The 18,956-nt window shown below is 32.8% G+C and overlaps 1 protein-coding gene across 1 annotated transcript in view; it reads right to left on the bottom strand.

Annotated features, from left to right (window-relative positions):
* The window catches only part of LOC149420652 (uncharacterized), a 121,612-nt gene extending 102,916 nt beyond the window's left edge, over nt 1–18,696 (bottom strand). Inside the window, exons 1-2 of the mRNA XM_089635978.1 lie at nt 18,684–18,696; nt 18,419–18,502 (exon numbers count right to left, since the gene is read on the bottom strand). Coding sequence (XP_089492104.1) covers nt 18,419–18,502; nt 18,684–18,696 — 97 coding nt within the window. The remainder of the gene's footprint in view (nt 1–18,418; nt 18,503–18,683) is intronic.
* Nucleotides 18,697–18,956: the final 260 nt, after the last annotated feature.

The raw sequence follows: 18,956 nt of genomic DNA, 5'->3' as shown, positions 1-18,956 counted from the left end.
GAAAGTTCCCCTTTTTGAGCTTTCAGAGCAGAAAATAATTAACTTTTCTAAAATGATTATGTTCGAGAACAAATAATATTCAATAGAGAAACTACCAGAGGCGGCTCCAGGGGTCCAGAAATGAAAAGTTATTTGAATAAATATGGGTCACTAATCCATATTTAATTCGTGACTGATCTTTATTTGATTAGTATAATTGTAGTTTGATTATTTTGCGGCGGTCATTGTCCCATTGACCTAACGAAGCAGCCGCCCCTCTAGATCTTCCCTGTCCAATTAAACCAATAATAGCCATCATTAAAAGAATAGTTCCGTCTTATTTATTGGAACTGTGCATTTTGAAAAACAACAATTCAGGACAATCAACTCTCGGGCTAGCAGCGTCATCAGCTCTCGGAAGGTTGAAGGAACCAAAATGCAGTCCAGAAGTATCTAAACTTAGTAAGTACATTCTGAGCATCCGAATCGAAAGTTTAGAATTGCCAGACTACCACAATACCACTTGTAGGTACTACGGAATAAATGACATTTAACGTCGAAATAATTGTCAAGATAAATCATTAAAAGTGCGTAATTTTTATTTTTATCTGAAAAAAAAATTAACCCCTAGAAAGCGTAATTCAAAATGTATAATCTTTCAGAGGTATATTTTTCTATTTTTAATATATTTTTAATATTCAATTGTTTTTATTATTTTTAAATGTATGTCCTAATGATGGGCACCTTAAGGCTGTCCGAAACGCTAAAGAAGGAGATAGCGTAACATGGCTTAATACTAAAAAAAATCACTATAATATCAACACCAAATTTAGCTGTTTGTTAAATTTCATATCTGAGAACTGTAAGATAGCTTAGCATTTTTTTAGAGCGTGAAAGTGAAATACATATAACAAGAATTTACTATCTTTGCTACTTTTATTAGATCTCAAATATACGTTTGTATTTTTATTTTACCATCATATTCACATTGCCCCACGTTGGGCGCCAACATGTAATGGTTATTTTCCAGCTTAGTCGGCTCAGCTCAGAAACTCCCTTCTCGAGTGGTGTGGAGTCTGACGCATGTGTCGTGATTTTATGAATGAATAAAATAAAAAATTTCTAATATCTATCATTATATTTATCATCAAGAAACAGAGATAGAGAAAAAAGAGGTATTTACTGATGCACGTTCCTCTGAATTGTACTCTGAAGGAATGACTTCCATCTGAGGCACCGACAGCTCTTTCTTCCCTCCTGGACATTTGTGCTCATTTTCTGCGTTCATCCAGCAAGATGACAATCAGAGCAGTTGATCTGTTGGCATTCACTAGTGATTACGACCATCTTCCCCTAAAGGTTCCGGGTGTGGGTGTTACAAACTTTAGCCCTATGCTAGATAGAGCAGGAAAATAGTTATTACTTAAAATGACCCCAGCGCAACTCCACAATAATACCTCCAAAATCAATGTCATCTCATTCGTCATTAACTCTCCCGGTACACAAACTGTCACGCACCATTCCGATAGGGATTAAGAAAAAAAATCAAGAAATACCTCGCGATACATAATATGACCTACAGGTCTAAAAACCAAAAAGCTTTCTAGTGGAACCACTTACCGATCTTGCTACACTTGCTATCTCCCCCGAGAGTGAAAAAATCCAAAAACCAAACTCTCCCAACTCCCCGACCATCGGTGGGTATAACTCCGATCGAAAATTGGTACCGAAATATTGTGACGTCATATGAATGCCTAACTATATCCACCAATGAAAAACTGTTAAAGTCTATGGAATAAACTTTCAGAATTTTTCATTGGTGTATAGTACAGAAAGTGGGCAAATTTTAGAGTCTATAGATTGGCATATCTAAGGTGTAATGACCAATTTGTTTCATACAAAAAGCCCAAAGATATCGATCTAGTGAGTGATTTATTTATCCCAACACCAAATCTAAGCCCCTCGCCATGTTTACTTCCTCTCCCACTTTCGCCTCTGCAGGTCTGCCAACCTTGCCTCTGCACCATTTTTTAAATTTTTTTTTATAGTGAATACCTCACAAGAGTCCCAACTGCTCCCGTCTGGAGCCAGTGAGACTATGGCATCCCCAATTGGGGGATGTTGTGAGGCTGAAGGTAAGTGGGGAAGGGAAAGAGGAAGGTGGGGAAGTACCTGGCTATTCAGATCTAGTCACTAAACACGACTAAAGCCATTTGGAGCAACGTTTCAATTCTGAATGGTGGTCTTACACCAGGGCGATACTGGTAGTATCTTCCACTCTGTATCTTCCACCATGTAAAGGCGCATCCACACCTTAAAGTGACTACGTTACAATGATCACGGGCATCTAACAAAATATTCAAAAATTTCTAGGGTCTCATATAATAGTATTCAAGAATCATTTTCAGTCCAAACATGTTTCATTTTAGTATCCCTGCTTTAGATTTGGCACGTGGCTACCCAACCCTCTCCCTAGTCCCTCAATGCTCTGAACCTCCATCAAATAGGATACCAGCTGTTTTTAGAGACTTAGTACCCGTTGACTTTATGCAAATTTAATGTTGATTATTTCTGTAGAAAGTTCAGATATGTGGTTTTTTAAAAACATATTTCCTCAAGTTGAAGTTGAATATAATATTGTGGTATACTTTTTTTTAAATATGCGGTTTTGTTAATAATTAAATGCGCATTAACGTGACAATTGATAGTTTCCGCACGTTAGAAATGTCACAATATGTGACGTGATAAATAAAAGCATAATTTGGCAGGTTTCAAGCATTTTCTGTTTTTTGATGGCCACGAAAACATGCGTTAAAGGTAAAGCCCTTAAGAGGAAGGTACAAGCCAAAAAAGTGTATATTCTTCGTATAACTTATATTGCAGGTAATAAGCATTAAAATCGCTTGACAAATGGAGTCTAGAAACGTTCAATTTCAAGCACGAAACTGGTTTTTATTTATTTTGTAAATAATTTTATAAGAAATCAAAAAAGTTAAACCATTAAAATTGTCACAGCTAAGATTAGCTACAATACTGTATTTTTCACAAGTTGTTTTCTTTTCGTTCATACATTTCTATAGAAAAATAACTTTTTTTTAGTACTTTACATTTATATTTTTTATTGAATAATTTATTATTTTATTTTTATAATATTGAAGCGAAACGATAGGAAAACCTTCAATTTATCTAAAGCATATTTTTTGGTATTCATAATATACACCATTTCGTAATACAGATTAATCAAAATAGTGATTTAGCATTAAGCTTCGCCTTAAAGTAATAGTAATTATTAAGAGGCAAAATTCACGTGTTTTTCACCGTCAAAAAATTTGGTTAATTACCACTATAACGATAATATAAAAAAACGAATGCCCCTGTAATTTTTTTCAAAACAGTTTTTTTACTTCAATCTTGTCCAGCCAGTGATAATTGAAAACTAAAAACGATATTTTAATAAACGAGATTACTGCACTACAGTACAGTATATTCAAGCGTAATTCAGGCTCCTAACGACTCTTTAAATCACAATGATAGATGGGAAATTGATTGCGAAAAAAACGCCCTGGAATGTATTTTACAGCACTGACTATGTGTATTTTAATGTTCTAGTTTAAAATGGACATTATTTAAGCATATTCATTAAAAAAACAACATTTGTTTGCGGTTTTACATGAAAAACTTTCTATTCTATTCGATTGTGAAGATTGATTGAACCCCGTCATTATTATTAATTATTATTTAGGTTATTTGAAGCTGCTATTATCAACTGCGGAAATAATAAAGGTTCTTTAATCTGTATAAATAAAAAATGTAATTAGTTTGTTTAAAATCTTAAGTCTCTGAAAGTTTATCAATGATTGCTTTGAAATTTTGACACAACGTTCCAATCGAATTCGCGTGTGTTTTTATGCATGTCATCTGTGACAGGTAAAAAGATGTTTTTTTTAAACATTGCAATCTGTTGGACAAATATATATTTTTTTAAAACAATGCTGTCTATTGGATTTAAAACATAAACTCAAACAAACTTAAAACGTTTTCATGTCTTAATTTTCAAGTTTTTTGAAATTCTGTTAATATTTCAGTTCTGTGTAACAACTGGCCGATAGTGTTATAACAGAACTTTCACAGAAATTAAAAAAAATTGACAAACTGTTCAAATTCTGTGAAATTCAGCTTCATTCCTCATATAGATTTTTTTTTAAAGAAACAAAACGTTCCCACCGGGTTATAAATAATCCAACAATATTCGAGTCCCCCCTACTACAATCATTACAAGCCGAAAACGTGGTTTGTCCAATGGATACACGAAGAAAACTTTAATATGAAATATTGCAAATTTATTAAAAATCTGGTTAAATCAGTTGTATTCCTGTCAAAAACGGAAACACCTTTAACAAATGAATTGACAGGTTTCCAAACAAACTGTCGGTAAAACACGAATATGTTGCAGGAATGTCGGAACATGTGTTCATTAAAAATCTGATATTTTCGCATTTCGTCTTTATATTTGTTAGGATAAGCGCAGCCGTGTACGCATGTATTCAGATATATTCTGAATGTACTACTAGTTTGATAGAAAATGGCTTGCCATCACGTTTTTAACAGGCTTTTAATAAATCAACCATACTCATTTTTTTCCGTGTAGAGGACTTAGCAAGCACAGAATTAGAAACAAAGACACACGACGTATGACAATAACCGATAATTTTAATGATTAAGTTACCTGCGCATTTCAAACGTTGAATGTTCTTCATCCACTAGCACTACGGGTGATTTCACAAAATTTGAACAATTCATCAAATTTCAAAGTTAATATAGTAGTGAATAAGTTCTGTGAAAGTCCCATTCAAGTACTCTGAAACAACTGGCTCATGTTGAAATAATAACAGGAATATTAATTTCTGCAGGAACTTGAAAACTGACTTTGAAATTTGATGATTTGTTCAAATTTTGTGAAACAACTGTCAGTTTTACTTCAATTTCACTACTTGAAGTATCTAAACCACTTTGTTTCGGTGACAATGTTATTTCTTTATGCGCTGCAGTACTTTTCGTTCGTGGCTTTTCCCATTTATGAGATGTATAGCATTCTACGGTACATAAAGTGTGTTTGATTATTTTATGCTTGACATTGTGCCTGTTAAGATTACGTATTGTTTGAAAACAATGAGCACTTTAAAAATGATTTATTTGCAAACTTTTATTTATTTCGCAAAAAATAGTATAAAAACCAATACGTTGCAAAAGCGAAAAACAAAATTACCAAAAACATATTTGAAATAATAAATATAATACTTGGTTACACGTGGGACAGAAAAGGTTATACGTAGGTACACACATTTAAATAATACTTTGTGCCTAAATTCGTTGTAGGACATGTAAAAATATCCATATTTCTTGCGAGACAGTTAATTAACCTAGTAAGACTTCTTCCCAGGGAGTCACCCTCGGTAAGCTAGTTCTCCGCCTGGGAAGAGTCAAAAGCCTCCGTTGGCGGCATCTTGTTAAATTTTCCAGGATATAGAATTCTATTTTAGCCAGAATTTCTTGTTTTGATAATAAACCGTTTAGAATCTTATCAGCCATCAGCAGTAATGCAACATCCTTCCTAGAACTAACGCTGCAGATAGATAGGTAGAATGAGATAGAATGATAGGGCGAGTGACTCCGGACATGTGTATTGTGGATAAAAATCATGTATCACGTGCCATTGAGAATAAAGATTGCGGTCAATCAGTTATCTATTGGATGACGGCATCCGTGATCGATGTACGTGTGTTGTTAATTTATGGCCAGCTTCTTGAGTTTACTTTGAAAATCACTTTTATCGAGGTTTAAAAATTGTGATTTTTTATAAGTGTGATGTTAAAACTAATGTGAAGGTTAATATTATTATTTACGAGTATGAATAAGATGTCTCATTTGACATGAATAATTAATTATTTTAGAACACTTTAAAACATGTCGGCATATCTGAAAATTTGCGTATTTTTTTACTAATAAATAAATCGTATTTTGTAGGGCGACTTCAGTCATGCCACGAAACTGTACAAAAAAGATTGGGGAAGGGCTTATTAAGTGATTCTCCCGTAAATTTAGAAAATACTGTGTTGGACGTACGGAATAAGAAATTACCTATTAGATGTGCTAGTGAAAAATAATCTGTACCTAAAAGAACAATACAAGAAGGATTTTTAAACAGAGGTGTTACAAAAACTTAAATAACAAGAACCAAAATCACACCGATCACCGAAAATCTTAGTCGACACTATTTCAACATAAATTCATCAATAAATTGTGGAATAGGTCTGTGTCGTTTCTGTATCGTTTTCTTTGAATTAGGATTGTTCTATCTTTATTATTTTATTTTGTTTAGAACATCTGAATCATATTTTACTCAACAAATTATTATGCATGCATCTCTGCACTTCTAAAATTATTAGGCGATGGGTCTAGAGAGGTAAAAATATATCTCTCATCCTGATGGGGACGGATATAGCACCGTCGCAACGCGGAATAATAGGATTGGAAAAGTTCGGAATGCCGACTTACCATTTTATATTCTTCCACGGTTTTCAATCCTTCTTTGCGCTGGTTCACAACAATTCACAAATTTCACAATGCGCGAGCTCACGATGGCTTTGATTTTCGACACGGTCGATAAAGGGGGCTCCGTAATCAAACGATGTTGACAGGACGAATATTTTAACTCAACTAAAGTCGGCATAGGAGAGGAGAGGAGTTGGGTAGATAGGCCACAATAATTTTACAAAGGATAGAAGGTAGGTAGCACGATGCTAGGTGCCAACACATCCAGTATCTTCAAATCTGGCTCACCACTCTGTAGGTGGGCAAACGCATCCACCGCCAAGACCTAGACTATTCTCACCCCATGAGCTCGGGCACCCCTGCTAAGTTACCAAACGCAGCTAACCATTTCGGGTGACTTATGACAGAGGTGTTGGTTATCCAATGATTGGTTCATCGATTTGCCTTGATAATATATCATGACGGTAAAAAGAATTTTCGTTGTAATGCAAAAATATACTTATTTTCATGAACACGTATTCTGACATTGTATTTTAAACCTATTAATTAATTCGTTGGACCTTATTTTTTCGAAAATGAGGCTGGAGCAACAGTTACGGTGAATGGCTTGCGCTATCGAGAGATGATTAATGATTTTTTATGGCCGGAATTGGATGGTATTGATCTGGACAACGTTTACTATCAACAAGACGGTGCTAAGTGCCACACAAACAACGAAACCATTGATCTTTTACGATTGAATATCAAAATAACACCTCTTATTGGAAAATCCTGTATTTGAATTGCTCTACCCATTCACACGGTTTCCAAATCTAGATGATGATTGAGAGAACACGTTCCGGGGTCTAGCACAGTGAAATCTATAACTGTCCAGCACCGGATTGATAGGCGGAACTACCGATGATTTTACGATGATTTCCCTAACACGGTCACACCATTGATTTCCAGACCGATATTGACATTTCAAATCGATATACGCTGGCACAAAAAGTTAAAAATACTAATAGATTTACTATTTAGAATTTAAATATTTACTTTTAAATCATGAGGTCATTAGTCGTATCTAACAAAATTTGTTAATGCAAAAGTTGGAACGAAATCAGTTGATAGCGTCTTAGATGAATTAATAAAGTCCAGTTCTAAGAGCTTAGTTAGTTCACATTTACTCATTAATAAGCCAGTTATTGAAACATGTGTGCATTTTGACAGCTTATCCGATATCTTGGAGGCCCCGCTAAAAGTAGCGGTTTTGTCTACTGATTGTCGTAATCATATTCTGACCGTGCTCGCAAATATCGGTAACTGACCATAGATGACGGATTTCATCAATAATGTATTGACATATGGCTTTAACCTACTTAATTCTGCGCAAAAAGAGGCCGGTCGTCTTTCATAGATGATCCGGACTTCCTGAGAACAGGTCGTTACTTCTACTGTTTTTCATACTTCAGTTAAGGCCTGAACAAACCGCCGCGTTCAAAGCGCGTCCGCGATCCCGTGCACGGTGGCGATCAGATGTTGTGTATGAACTTGTAGCAACGTGTTCACATCGAAGCGTTCTCTGATTGGCCGCGGCGTCCTGTGCAGCGTCTGGACGCGGCGATCGCTCGCGTCCGCGATCAGTTGCTGCTTGCAGGATCTGCACGCTGCACGCATCTCTGAGTTTGTGGTATTTCTCATGATGTCGGATACAAATACAGAGAGAATGATCAACGAAATTAGCATCTGCCGATGGTTTTTTCATGTTTTCAGCAATTAAATTACAATTACTATCACTTTTGATATAAAATATAATAAACATAATCGATTAGCTATGAATATTCATATTTTTCCGATATTAAATCGCTTATTTTGAGATGTGTATTGACTACACAGCGCCGGAACGCGTGTATTTTTTTAGCACAGTTCTATGTTTATATTTTGTACAAAAGAAGTTGTAATTATTATAAATGTGTTCGATTAATTTGTTTTATGTAAGTGTAAACCATTCTTATTTAATTTTGTCCCCATTAATCTGATATTTAAAATATTGAAATCGAAAGAAACTCTTGTAATTAAAATTCATTAAAAAATAGTTTATTCAAATATACATAAATTCTAACAAAACTGCATTATGGGATTCATTTTATCCTACCAACCCGTCGAAATTATTTATCTTACCAAACCGTCTTTTAAGTAAATTTACACTTTTCAGGGGCTTTTTCACCATCTTCCCAATAGCTTATCTACCCTAATAACGAATATTATTAAAATAAAAATAAAATACTTGCAGTGGTTAAAAAATCTGCCAACTTATCCAATATATAGCCACTATACATAGGTTCGATTACCGAATTGTAAACTCCAACTTAATAAATAAATAAACCGTAAATCGAAAATATTCGTTATTAGGGTAGATAAGCTACTATCTTCATCATCTGCAATAGCCGCTAAAAGTAATAATTCTTCTTCAGATTCGTCTCCAAACATGATTATGATTATTTAAATGGTTCCCGCTCCGAGCTATACCTACCACACAACCGACACGAACGTACGAGTGCCACGGACGCCAGCTGATCGCTAATTGATCGCTAGTTTGGTGTGAACGGTTCTGCACGCACACAGGACGCTGACCGTGAACGCCATCGCGGACGCAAAATGATCGCGGCGGTTTGGCCTTGCCTTTAATTGAGGCCTCTTTTTGACCAGAATTAATAAATCCCTTCTCATAGCCTCTTCGTGGCACAAAGCTGCCCAACCAGTCAACCAACAAAAAATATTTGACAGATTAACTCAGCGTTCAATAAGAACATATCTAAGTTATCAAACTCAGATAAAAAATGGTTATAAATACCAAAATAATAAAGGTACTCTAAAGTAGATATATCAACCTCCATCTCCGTTTATGAAGGATCAGGTCTCAATACTCACATATGAAAGTTTAAACCTTAACAAAAGCAACAGAAAAGAAAACAAACCTCCTTTGTGTTCGTCCCTTTGAACTCTGGATTTATCGCAGAATGTTGAGAATATCTTAGTCGGATCAAATAACTCACGGTCATGGAATGGACGTACGAATACAGGGAATATAACTACCAACAAGTAGAATCTGCCGATGGCGAAGGGGAGTAAATAAATATAATAAACGGACGAAATATACAGGAAATCGTTACGGATCCAAAAAAATTTAATATGTATTTTTAATTTATGTGTTATATTGCATGTAAATAACATAATATTTTATTTGCGATCCGTTCCACAGTGGTAGATATAATTTTAAATGTGTATATCAGACTATAGTAAAAGTGAGTTAGTGTAACATATACATAAACAGTAATAAAAAAATAATAAGTCCTTAATTCAATATAAAGGTTAATATGAGTGGTAAACCTAATACATTTTTTAAATGTGCATAACATACAATAGTAAAAGTGCGAAAGACAATGTAAAGTCAACTAGAAACTACATACAAAAATATATGTATGCATTTATTTTTTTAGTTGTTTTTAGTATTTAAACTTACACATTTAATAGTGTCAAGAAGGTTATATTGTTGACCAATAAAATAACTACAAAAATAAAGAAAATTATTTGCATGTCTCTTGAAACCTGCATGGTTTATGTTGAAGATATTAGGAGAAATGTAGTTTAGTGCAACGTTGTCTGTTCTGTTATGTAGTATGCTTAGCAGATCGTGGTGCCACCCCTGGGGTAGTTGTTTGGTTGAAACAAATTACAGTATTCCAGGAGGTACGAACTATCGATCAAATTATGCAGACCACTATTCTGAAACGAAACGTTGCTTGAAATGGCTTTAGCTGTGTTAAGTGACAAGATTTGAATAGCCAGGCACTTTCTGCTTTCCTTCCACACTCCCTTCGTCTTCAAAAATCATAGTCCTTACTGGCTCTGGTCACTAAGGAGGGGTTATTTAACAGAATTTGAACAATTAATCAGATTTCAAAGTTGATTTTTAAGTTCTTTGAATGCTCTATTCAAATTCTGTTATTATATCATTTTTGGACACTAGTTTCACAAATGTGGAAAAATAACATGAACTTTGGAATTTGATGAATTGTTCGAATTGGGCAATAGTCACGTGACAATTACAACGTTTAATTAAATTGTAGCAGTTCATTTTTGCCCTGCTACTGTCATGGAATACTTTACGCAACTCTATCCGAAGACCGCTTTCCTCTATGTCACTCTATTGTTCATTGAGAAGGAACGCGGCTGACGTTCTCTAGAGTACTAGTACCAATCGGGCAGCCTTGGAGCGAAGTCGGGACAACGGGAAGGATTCGACCAACTGCTCCAGATGACAATCTCTACGGGAACTAGTTTGAAGTAATCACTGGTCATCATGTTAATCTTAAAACATTTTACAGTTCTTTACTAAGAGCTGTATGGCGCCCATCTGTGAATTAGGTCAGACAATAATCTTTGTACACAATGTCACATATTTAACTGTAAATTGCTACCACTTAACTTCCTTCCATGCTTGCTATCTTCGATTGCAGCACACTCCCTTGAGAATATGTTAACCATGTCAATTGAGAGTCTCATGTTTCTATTTGATTTGAATAAATATAGTTAATCTTCCTCTTTCTGTTTATTCAATATCAAAGCAATCCCTTTCTGTCAGTAAACCTATTAGCGTTACAATAGCGCCATAGCGGGGTTTTATTTGAATATAAGTTTACCTGATTGTGTTATAATTGGCGCCAACGTGGTAGTTGGACATTTAAAAATAATTCATTTTACAAAATAAATTAATAAATATAAAGTACTTTTTAAATTAAATTTTTTTTATGACTTTAAGTGCTTTTTTATGTCGAAAAAGTTAAATTCACGTATTCAAATAGCTGCACAACAGTACTTCAGTCGAAGTTCTGGTATTCAACGTATCTTAAAAGCTGTACTGGTTGGCCGAACACAGGAAGATGTTTTAAAGGATGGTTTCCAACTTTCTGAATAATATGGTATCACTTTTGTTAAAATGAAACTTTAACGGTACCGTTTACCTGGCCATCCTGTACAACGATAATTCCGTAATGTTTTTCACCATCACTGCATTGCGGTCGGCGGGGAAAATGAAATTATTTTGCAAACGATATTATTGAGGTCTTCTCGGAAAGCGGAACGATAATTGATGTAGGTACTCGACAAATTTACTTAGAGAGTAGTGGTCTACGTATCTGATTTTATTTTGTACTAGCTACCCCGCCACGCATTGCTGTGGCTTAGACTGTCTGTGCAAATAGAAAAAACAATAGCGCGTGTTGCTTTTGCATGCAACAGATGGCGCTGTTAAAAAATGATGTTCTTACCTGTCACGGATGATATTTATTTTATTTATTACACGCCCTAGTGGGCTTTTCTTTTAAAAAAATACAAGCATTTTGCATCAGAGTAAACACTTAAAAATTAATACAATAAAGAAGAATGTAAACATAATGACAAAAATGAATCCTCACGCATATAATTGAATTTAAAAGATTCAACAAAATAAAATAGTAGAAACGGAGAAGTTATATGGGTACATAGGTCTATTAGTGTCTAGAAGAATAAAATTGATAGAATATACAACATTTATACTGATTAGTTTTCAAATGAAATATATCACCCAGATCAGAATATTTGTTTCCGAGATTGTGAAGTCTCGGAATCGGAGAATTTTGGTAAGCTAGTGTCCTGGTGTTATTGAAGTAAAAAGGTAAGAAATGTCGGCATGATTTTTCGGGAACATGGATATTGATACATTGAAATAATTCGGGACAGTCAATTTTAAAATGTAGTATTCTTTGTAACAGTATTAAATCTGTGCTTATTCTTCTTTCGGAAAGTTTCAATAAAGACATTTTATTCAAGAAGTAATTGTAATTTATGTTTTGTATAGGAATATGCAATTTATAATTTACAAACCTTAGAAAATATAATAATATAATAATCTAAATAATATAGGTAAATGTTCAAATGCAACATTGTGTCAAAAATTAATAAGATAACGGTCTCAACTGGGAATCGAAACCAGGATCTCTGTCTTACCGGGATAATGTCTTTAACCAACTGTATCATACTTCAACTAGGAGCTACCAACATTATCTTATTTTTTTCTTAAGGCAAAGCTTAATGCCAAATCACTATTTTGATTAATCTTTGTAACGAATTGGTGTACATTATGAATACCAAAAAATATGTTTTAGATAAATTGAAGGGTTTCCTATTGCTTCGCTTGAGTAGAATACAAATAAAAAATAAGTTACTCATTAAAAAATATAATGCAAACTACTAAAAAAATATTTTTTCAATAGTAATGTATGAACGCATAAAGGAAACAACCTTTAAAAAATACAGTATTATAGCTAAGATTATCTGTGACAGTTTCACTTAATTAACTTTTTTGCTTTCTTATAAAATTATTATCAAAATAAATAAATACCATTTTTTTTGCTTTAAATCTAATGTTTTTAGACTCCGTTTGTCAAGCGATTTTAATGACTATTACCTACGATATAAGGTATAACAAGAAATAATTATAAGCAATAATTAGTCATCCGAACTACATCCGATGACTAATTATTGCTTATAATGATTTGTTATCCTTTATGCTATGCATAAAACCTTGTCTTATAAACGTTAGTTTATCAATAAAAAAAAGTAATATTTAAATATTGAAGACAATATTAGTGATTTCTAAAAGAAAATCTGAAACAGAAAAATCAGAAAAGGAAACGGTCACATCTGGTCCCAGATGTGACCGTTTCCTTTTCTGATTTTTCTGTTTCAGATTTTCGTTTAGAAATCACTAATATTGTCTTCAATATTTAAATATTACAATTTGAGGTTTTACTTAATAAAGTTATTCCGAAAAATAAATAAATAAAAAAAGTATACGAAGAATATACACATTTTTGGCTTGTAGCTTCCTCTTAACGCATATTTCGATTGGCTGTTATCTTTGTATGCGATTGCAAGATATGAGAACTAAATGCAATCTATATAGTGTCTTGGATGAATATATCCATTTTTATTTAAATGTGCGACATCTATTTACTTTTCTGGGGTGAATATTTTTATTTAAATAGTACATTAATGTGTTAAACCTCAATTTGTAATATTTAATAATTGGAGATAATACATATGCAGTATCCTGGAAACAATTCCTAGATGCAGCTGAATCTTTTTTCTGTTTCTCATTTTTAGATTTAGAGTAGTTAATATTGTCTTAATTTATTAAGTCAGAATCCATTCAAAATAAGACTGGCGAAAATAGCAACGCGTTTACCCCTTTAGTGAATAAGGCTTCACAAAAAATAGCTTTCAATTAATTCCCCATGGGAATGTTTTTAATATATTGAATGGACGACACGCGTAGTTATGACGTTATTAATAGCACTCCCTTATAGCGTGAAATGTTGTGACGCTCCTCCGTACTCCGGTTTCAATGGTGGTTTAGCAGGGAGCTACTTCGCAATGGATATTGACAACACCCTCAATTAAAGCCAGAAGCTTACCGACGTAAGTGAATCAGCCGTGCACAAAAATATGCGACGCGCGGGTCTAATGTATTGAGCCACTGTTGAATTTGCCTTATCAAAAATCTAAAATAAAGTAGGAACTTTAACGACATCAGTGATGAAGTCGTGTAAAATAAATATTTCTGCGCGGCCGGCGTAATAGATGGACCTACGGTCGACTTTGCCTTAGCAGGCCTAGAAAATCGATTAGTGGGGTTTATTATAATTATTTCTGATGAAAGTATTAAAAAAATCTCAAATATTTCTAAAAGGATCCTCGGAAGTTACTAATTCGTCGTCTAGAAAAATAATATCTGGTGGTTACCGCTAATTTTATAGTTGTAAAATGTTTTATAAAATATCTGAATGGTAAGGTTCTGTTTTTAAAAATCTTTAATATAAATAACTTTTATCTGTAGGGATCCTTGTATGACAGCTTTATTAGAAAAAAAATAAAGAACTGGATCAAGTCATTAAGAAGAGATGTCTTAAAAAAGAAACTGAAAAAAAATAAATAAAAATAAAAACAAGCGTAGAAGAATAATGTTAAACAATAAGCTGTAACATGTAAACCATTCAGTATGTATGAGTATGTAAACCATGTAGAACAGGTATAACACCTAGTGAAGCCTATATAACAAAAATCAATAATTTATAAGTAAGACTCAAGACTTCAAGACTCGGAAGGACGTTAATAGCTACTGACATCATATTCCATTAGAGGCTCCGAAGGACAGATCTGGGCCTCGATTCTCGACGAAGTCATTCCATTCGAACAACGAGTGGTTGGACCTACTCGTTGTTCGAATGGAATGACTTTTGACGTATATACATAAGTATGTACCATCGACGAGACTCAATAATAAGAATGTCGCCCAATGTATGTACTTTTGACGGCGATTGCGAGCGGCCTGGGTTGGAGAATCGCTACTCTGACATAATAAAAGTATATTTATATTTTTTCAATAATGCGTAGATATGTAATTTGTTCGTCGTTGGAGAGATAAATAATTATTCTTCTCAGTTTGTCTCAAATAGTGTATGATTGCAAATTGGCGGGATTTTTCCACTGACAGTTGAGAGTTAAAAAAACATTATTTATATTTATTTTTATTTTATAAACGCTATAAATAGCTAAGTGACAGTTGTTTTTACTAATTTCCTAAACTAAAGGTATGTGTTTTCTAAATATCGAATCGTTTCAAAATTATTGACATTTCTTTTCAAAATTAACATTTTCAAGTTTATTCTTAAAATTATTTTTTTTATAAATATCAAATATGTTAATTTCAAACACAAATATTTCAAAGAAACTCTCAAGTATCTTGTTTATGCACTTATATTTAATTTTTATGACAGATTAAAAATTAAGAAATATGTGGCACATTTTAGATATCTCGGGAGAATTCCGAAAATCATTTCATTCAAATGGTTAAAAAAAATTGGATTCATGTTTAAGAAAAACGACTTCGCGTTTTTTTTAAACACAAAATTTAAATTTAAATTTGAAACAAAAATGATTTTTTTCTCAATAATATGAGTACGGTAAAGATATTTTCTTCCACTCGAAATAATTGCAATAAGTCCGTGAATGATCACGTATGAAAAAGTCATCCAATTTAATTCCACCATCCGTGTTTTGGTAGTCTTTTCTGGAGATTCTAATTATATATTACGTTTCTTTGAAATTGAGATCACAATGAAAGAGATAGTTGATCGAATAATAATTTAATCAAGAAAGTTAAAACTAAAATTTAACATTGCTTTTCTTTCCAGGAGGAAAATAACTTAAAATATTATCACATTAAAAAAAAAATACTTATTGAAAATTTTCTGATAACGAGCGCACGGAATAAAAACAAACACAAATGGATATGATGTTACACGCTAAAAATTGATATGGACAAACGCCGGGCAAACAATGACGCCAAGACTCACATTTCGAGAGGTTTTGCTAATTCGTATGCGCAGATTATGATTCCTCTAAGGGAAAACTTTAGTGCCAAAAACAATGCTAAATTTTGTGGAAATAGCAATTGTTTCGCAGAAGCAGTTGTAATAATGAACCAACTATCTCTCGACTTCTAACGTTAAGCTTTGATATGTTGGAATCCACGGAACTTAATACTAATAGAACTTTGAAGTACAAAACACGGACCCGTGAATAGCGAGTAATTTCGGATAAATTTACGTAAAACAGTGATTTTCATAAGTTTTACAACAGGAAACAAATTATGCCACCAACTCTTATTAAACCTTATTCAATCACGAACTATATTGAGCTCGCCGAGTAACGAGACTTTCAAGTTTTCATTAAATAAAAATGACTAGTTATTCATTTTTTATCGAAGATAAAAATTAGAACTCTCAAGTCATAAGTTTCAACGGTCATTCGGTGATATAAATATTTTCTTGAGAAATATCTATAATAATAGAGATTTCCTCAAATTCAAATTTACGTCGCAGTTGTTATGTGTGAAGATTTGTTAATTCCCTTATAAGATGGCAGATGAACGCAATTCTGCAAACATGTAGCGTTGTTATAATTTATCTCGCAATTGTTGCCGTTTTCTTTTTGACAAAGACACCACAAATAGCAGGCAGTAAAAGCATTCAACAATCTTTCACTCGATATAAAAAAAAATGAGGTAAAAAAAAACATTTTGAATGCAAAATTATTAAAGATGGATTAAAGAACAAGAACGGCAAAATTACAAATAAATTATAACGTAATAACATATATACGCAATACATTATACCATAACACCTACATCTTATTTACAACGATACTTTATAATATTTGCTTTACAGGCTTTATTGTTGTTTTTTTATCTTATTACAATTTATTATTTCATGCTATTTTTTAAATGAATGTCGTTAAATTGTAAAGTGGGGGCTTCACCATGAATAAATAAAATGTCTTATGGAAAATATTAAAAAAAGTGTGTTTTAAAAAAATGACGGACGAATCAGGATTCGAAATCAATTATAACAACGGTTTACTAAATTAGGTAGATTAAGTATATTCAAATAAATTAACTTAAATAGTATTTTGCCAAGTTTGTACAAAAAACACACTGAAAATAATATCTACAGTAAGCTGAAATTTTAATTATTTTGATATTTTTTTATGTCGCACAGTCAAACAAAGGCTTGTAAAAATTCTAGCAAAAAAATTAGGCGATGCACCATGTTTTGTACCATTTGGAATCGGGTCGCTAACAATAACACTCCTAATGTAGATGGCGATAAGGTTTAAATTCCCGTTTAATACCAACCGCGGATTTTTTTTTTAAAATTTTTAATTTTTTATTTATTTTTTATTGTACGACAGACAGGTAAGTCCAATTATGGTAAAATTTTATTAAAACTAACAATACACGTACAAATTAATTTTTGATTTATACAAAAATAAAACATTGCTAAAAAGTATTTTTTTTTAGCTGTGCGAAGTTTAGGTACTCATATTTAAATGTTTTACGATAATTTTCTAACGAACCTAAATTGCCACATTGTGATAATTAAACCATAATCGAAAATGGGTTCGTAATGGAGAACTTTAAAGTAGTTTTTTTATGCGTGATACTTTATTTTTTTCTGGGCTTAAAAAAAGACTTAGAAAATAGGCCAAGATGTGTTCCACTCACAGTATTAAATTAATATTTTTAAGTGATCAAATCATCAAATCAAAAACACATTATTTCGCATTACCACGTAGTGCTTCACCAATAACGCTTTTGTAATAATAAAACAAGCAAACCTACAAATGTAGTTTTTACAATAAATTCACAAGTGATAACAAAATCCAACTAACATGCAATAACTAGCTAGTGTCTTAGATCAATAATAGGAAGTTTATTTTTTTAAGATTACAATTCACTCAAATATGTGCTTTTTTTCGTTTGATATAACGACGATAATAATTATATCGTATGCATAAACGAATGGTGTACAAAACCAGTGAAACATATTTTATTCGACTCGAACGGACATTGAAAAGTTTTAAGCCTTTAGCAATATAAACTACTAAAATATTTATGAAAATCATCATGCAAAAATTAATTTAATTTTCACCAATCACAGCCAAAATAGACTTCAAAATAAACTAAATGTATTCTAAGTGCATCATAAATAAAACGAAAGAGTATAAGTTATATTGTAAAGAAATTATAATATTTTTACAATTATATTTTTAGACACTTCTTATCAAATTTTGAACTAAAACCACAGGTGTTTTTAATGTATTTTAATTTTTTCTGGAATATTATTAGTAAAATCAAATAACATGAAATTCCATAAAAATTTACAACCAAAACATGATGATGCATGAATTAATTTAAAATTTGATGGGAACTAACTACATTATTTAAAGTGAATTAATAACTTGCCGTCATTGACAACGTTCAACACTGAAATTTTCGTTATGAGGATAGCAACGCTCCGGCTGACGGGACGGCACTGCCCGCTAGGGGCTGAAGGCAGTAGCTAGGGGTAGGTGCGGTGGAGAGGTGGAAAGGGTGGGCCGTGGAGTGCTCCCCTTTCATCACCCCCACCGGAGGCTGTATTATATCTAATAACACTCGGCAGGATACGCTGTTATTACTGTTGTTAACTTTTGGGAGAGATTTCAGCAGGTACGTTTTGTAATAATACTTAGCACACTCATGTTAACGGATCTTTAAATTAACAACACATAAAAACAACTCTATAATATAAGAACACATTAAATGTAGCAAAACTATCTTATCTTGAAGTTGTGTATTTTCGCCAAAAAATGGTATATTTATGAACGCCTCCGAAAACTAATGACTGTTTTTGTATGATGATAAAATACGTCTTAAAATTATATTGTTAGAAACAAACATATATGTTTTAAAATAATATATTTTGTTAAATCAAACATGGAAGTTTTAAAAATTGCTCAAC

Source organism: Hesperophylax consimilis, chromosome 10, assembly GCF_061612785.1.
Source record: "Hesperophylax consimilis isolate HC1 chromosome 10, BYU_Hcon_1.0, whole genome shotgun sequence".
Taxonomy (NCBI): domain Eukaryota; kingdom Metazoa; phylum Arthropoda; class Insecta; order Trichoptera; family Limnephilidae; genus Hesperophylax; species Hesperophylax consimilis.
The sequence above is the reverse complement of the archived record's forward strand: the minus strand, read 5'-3'. Positions and strand labels throughout refer to the sequence as shown.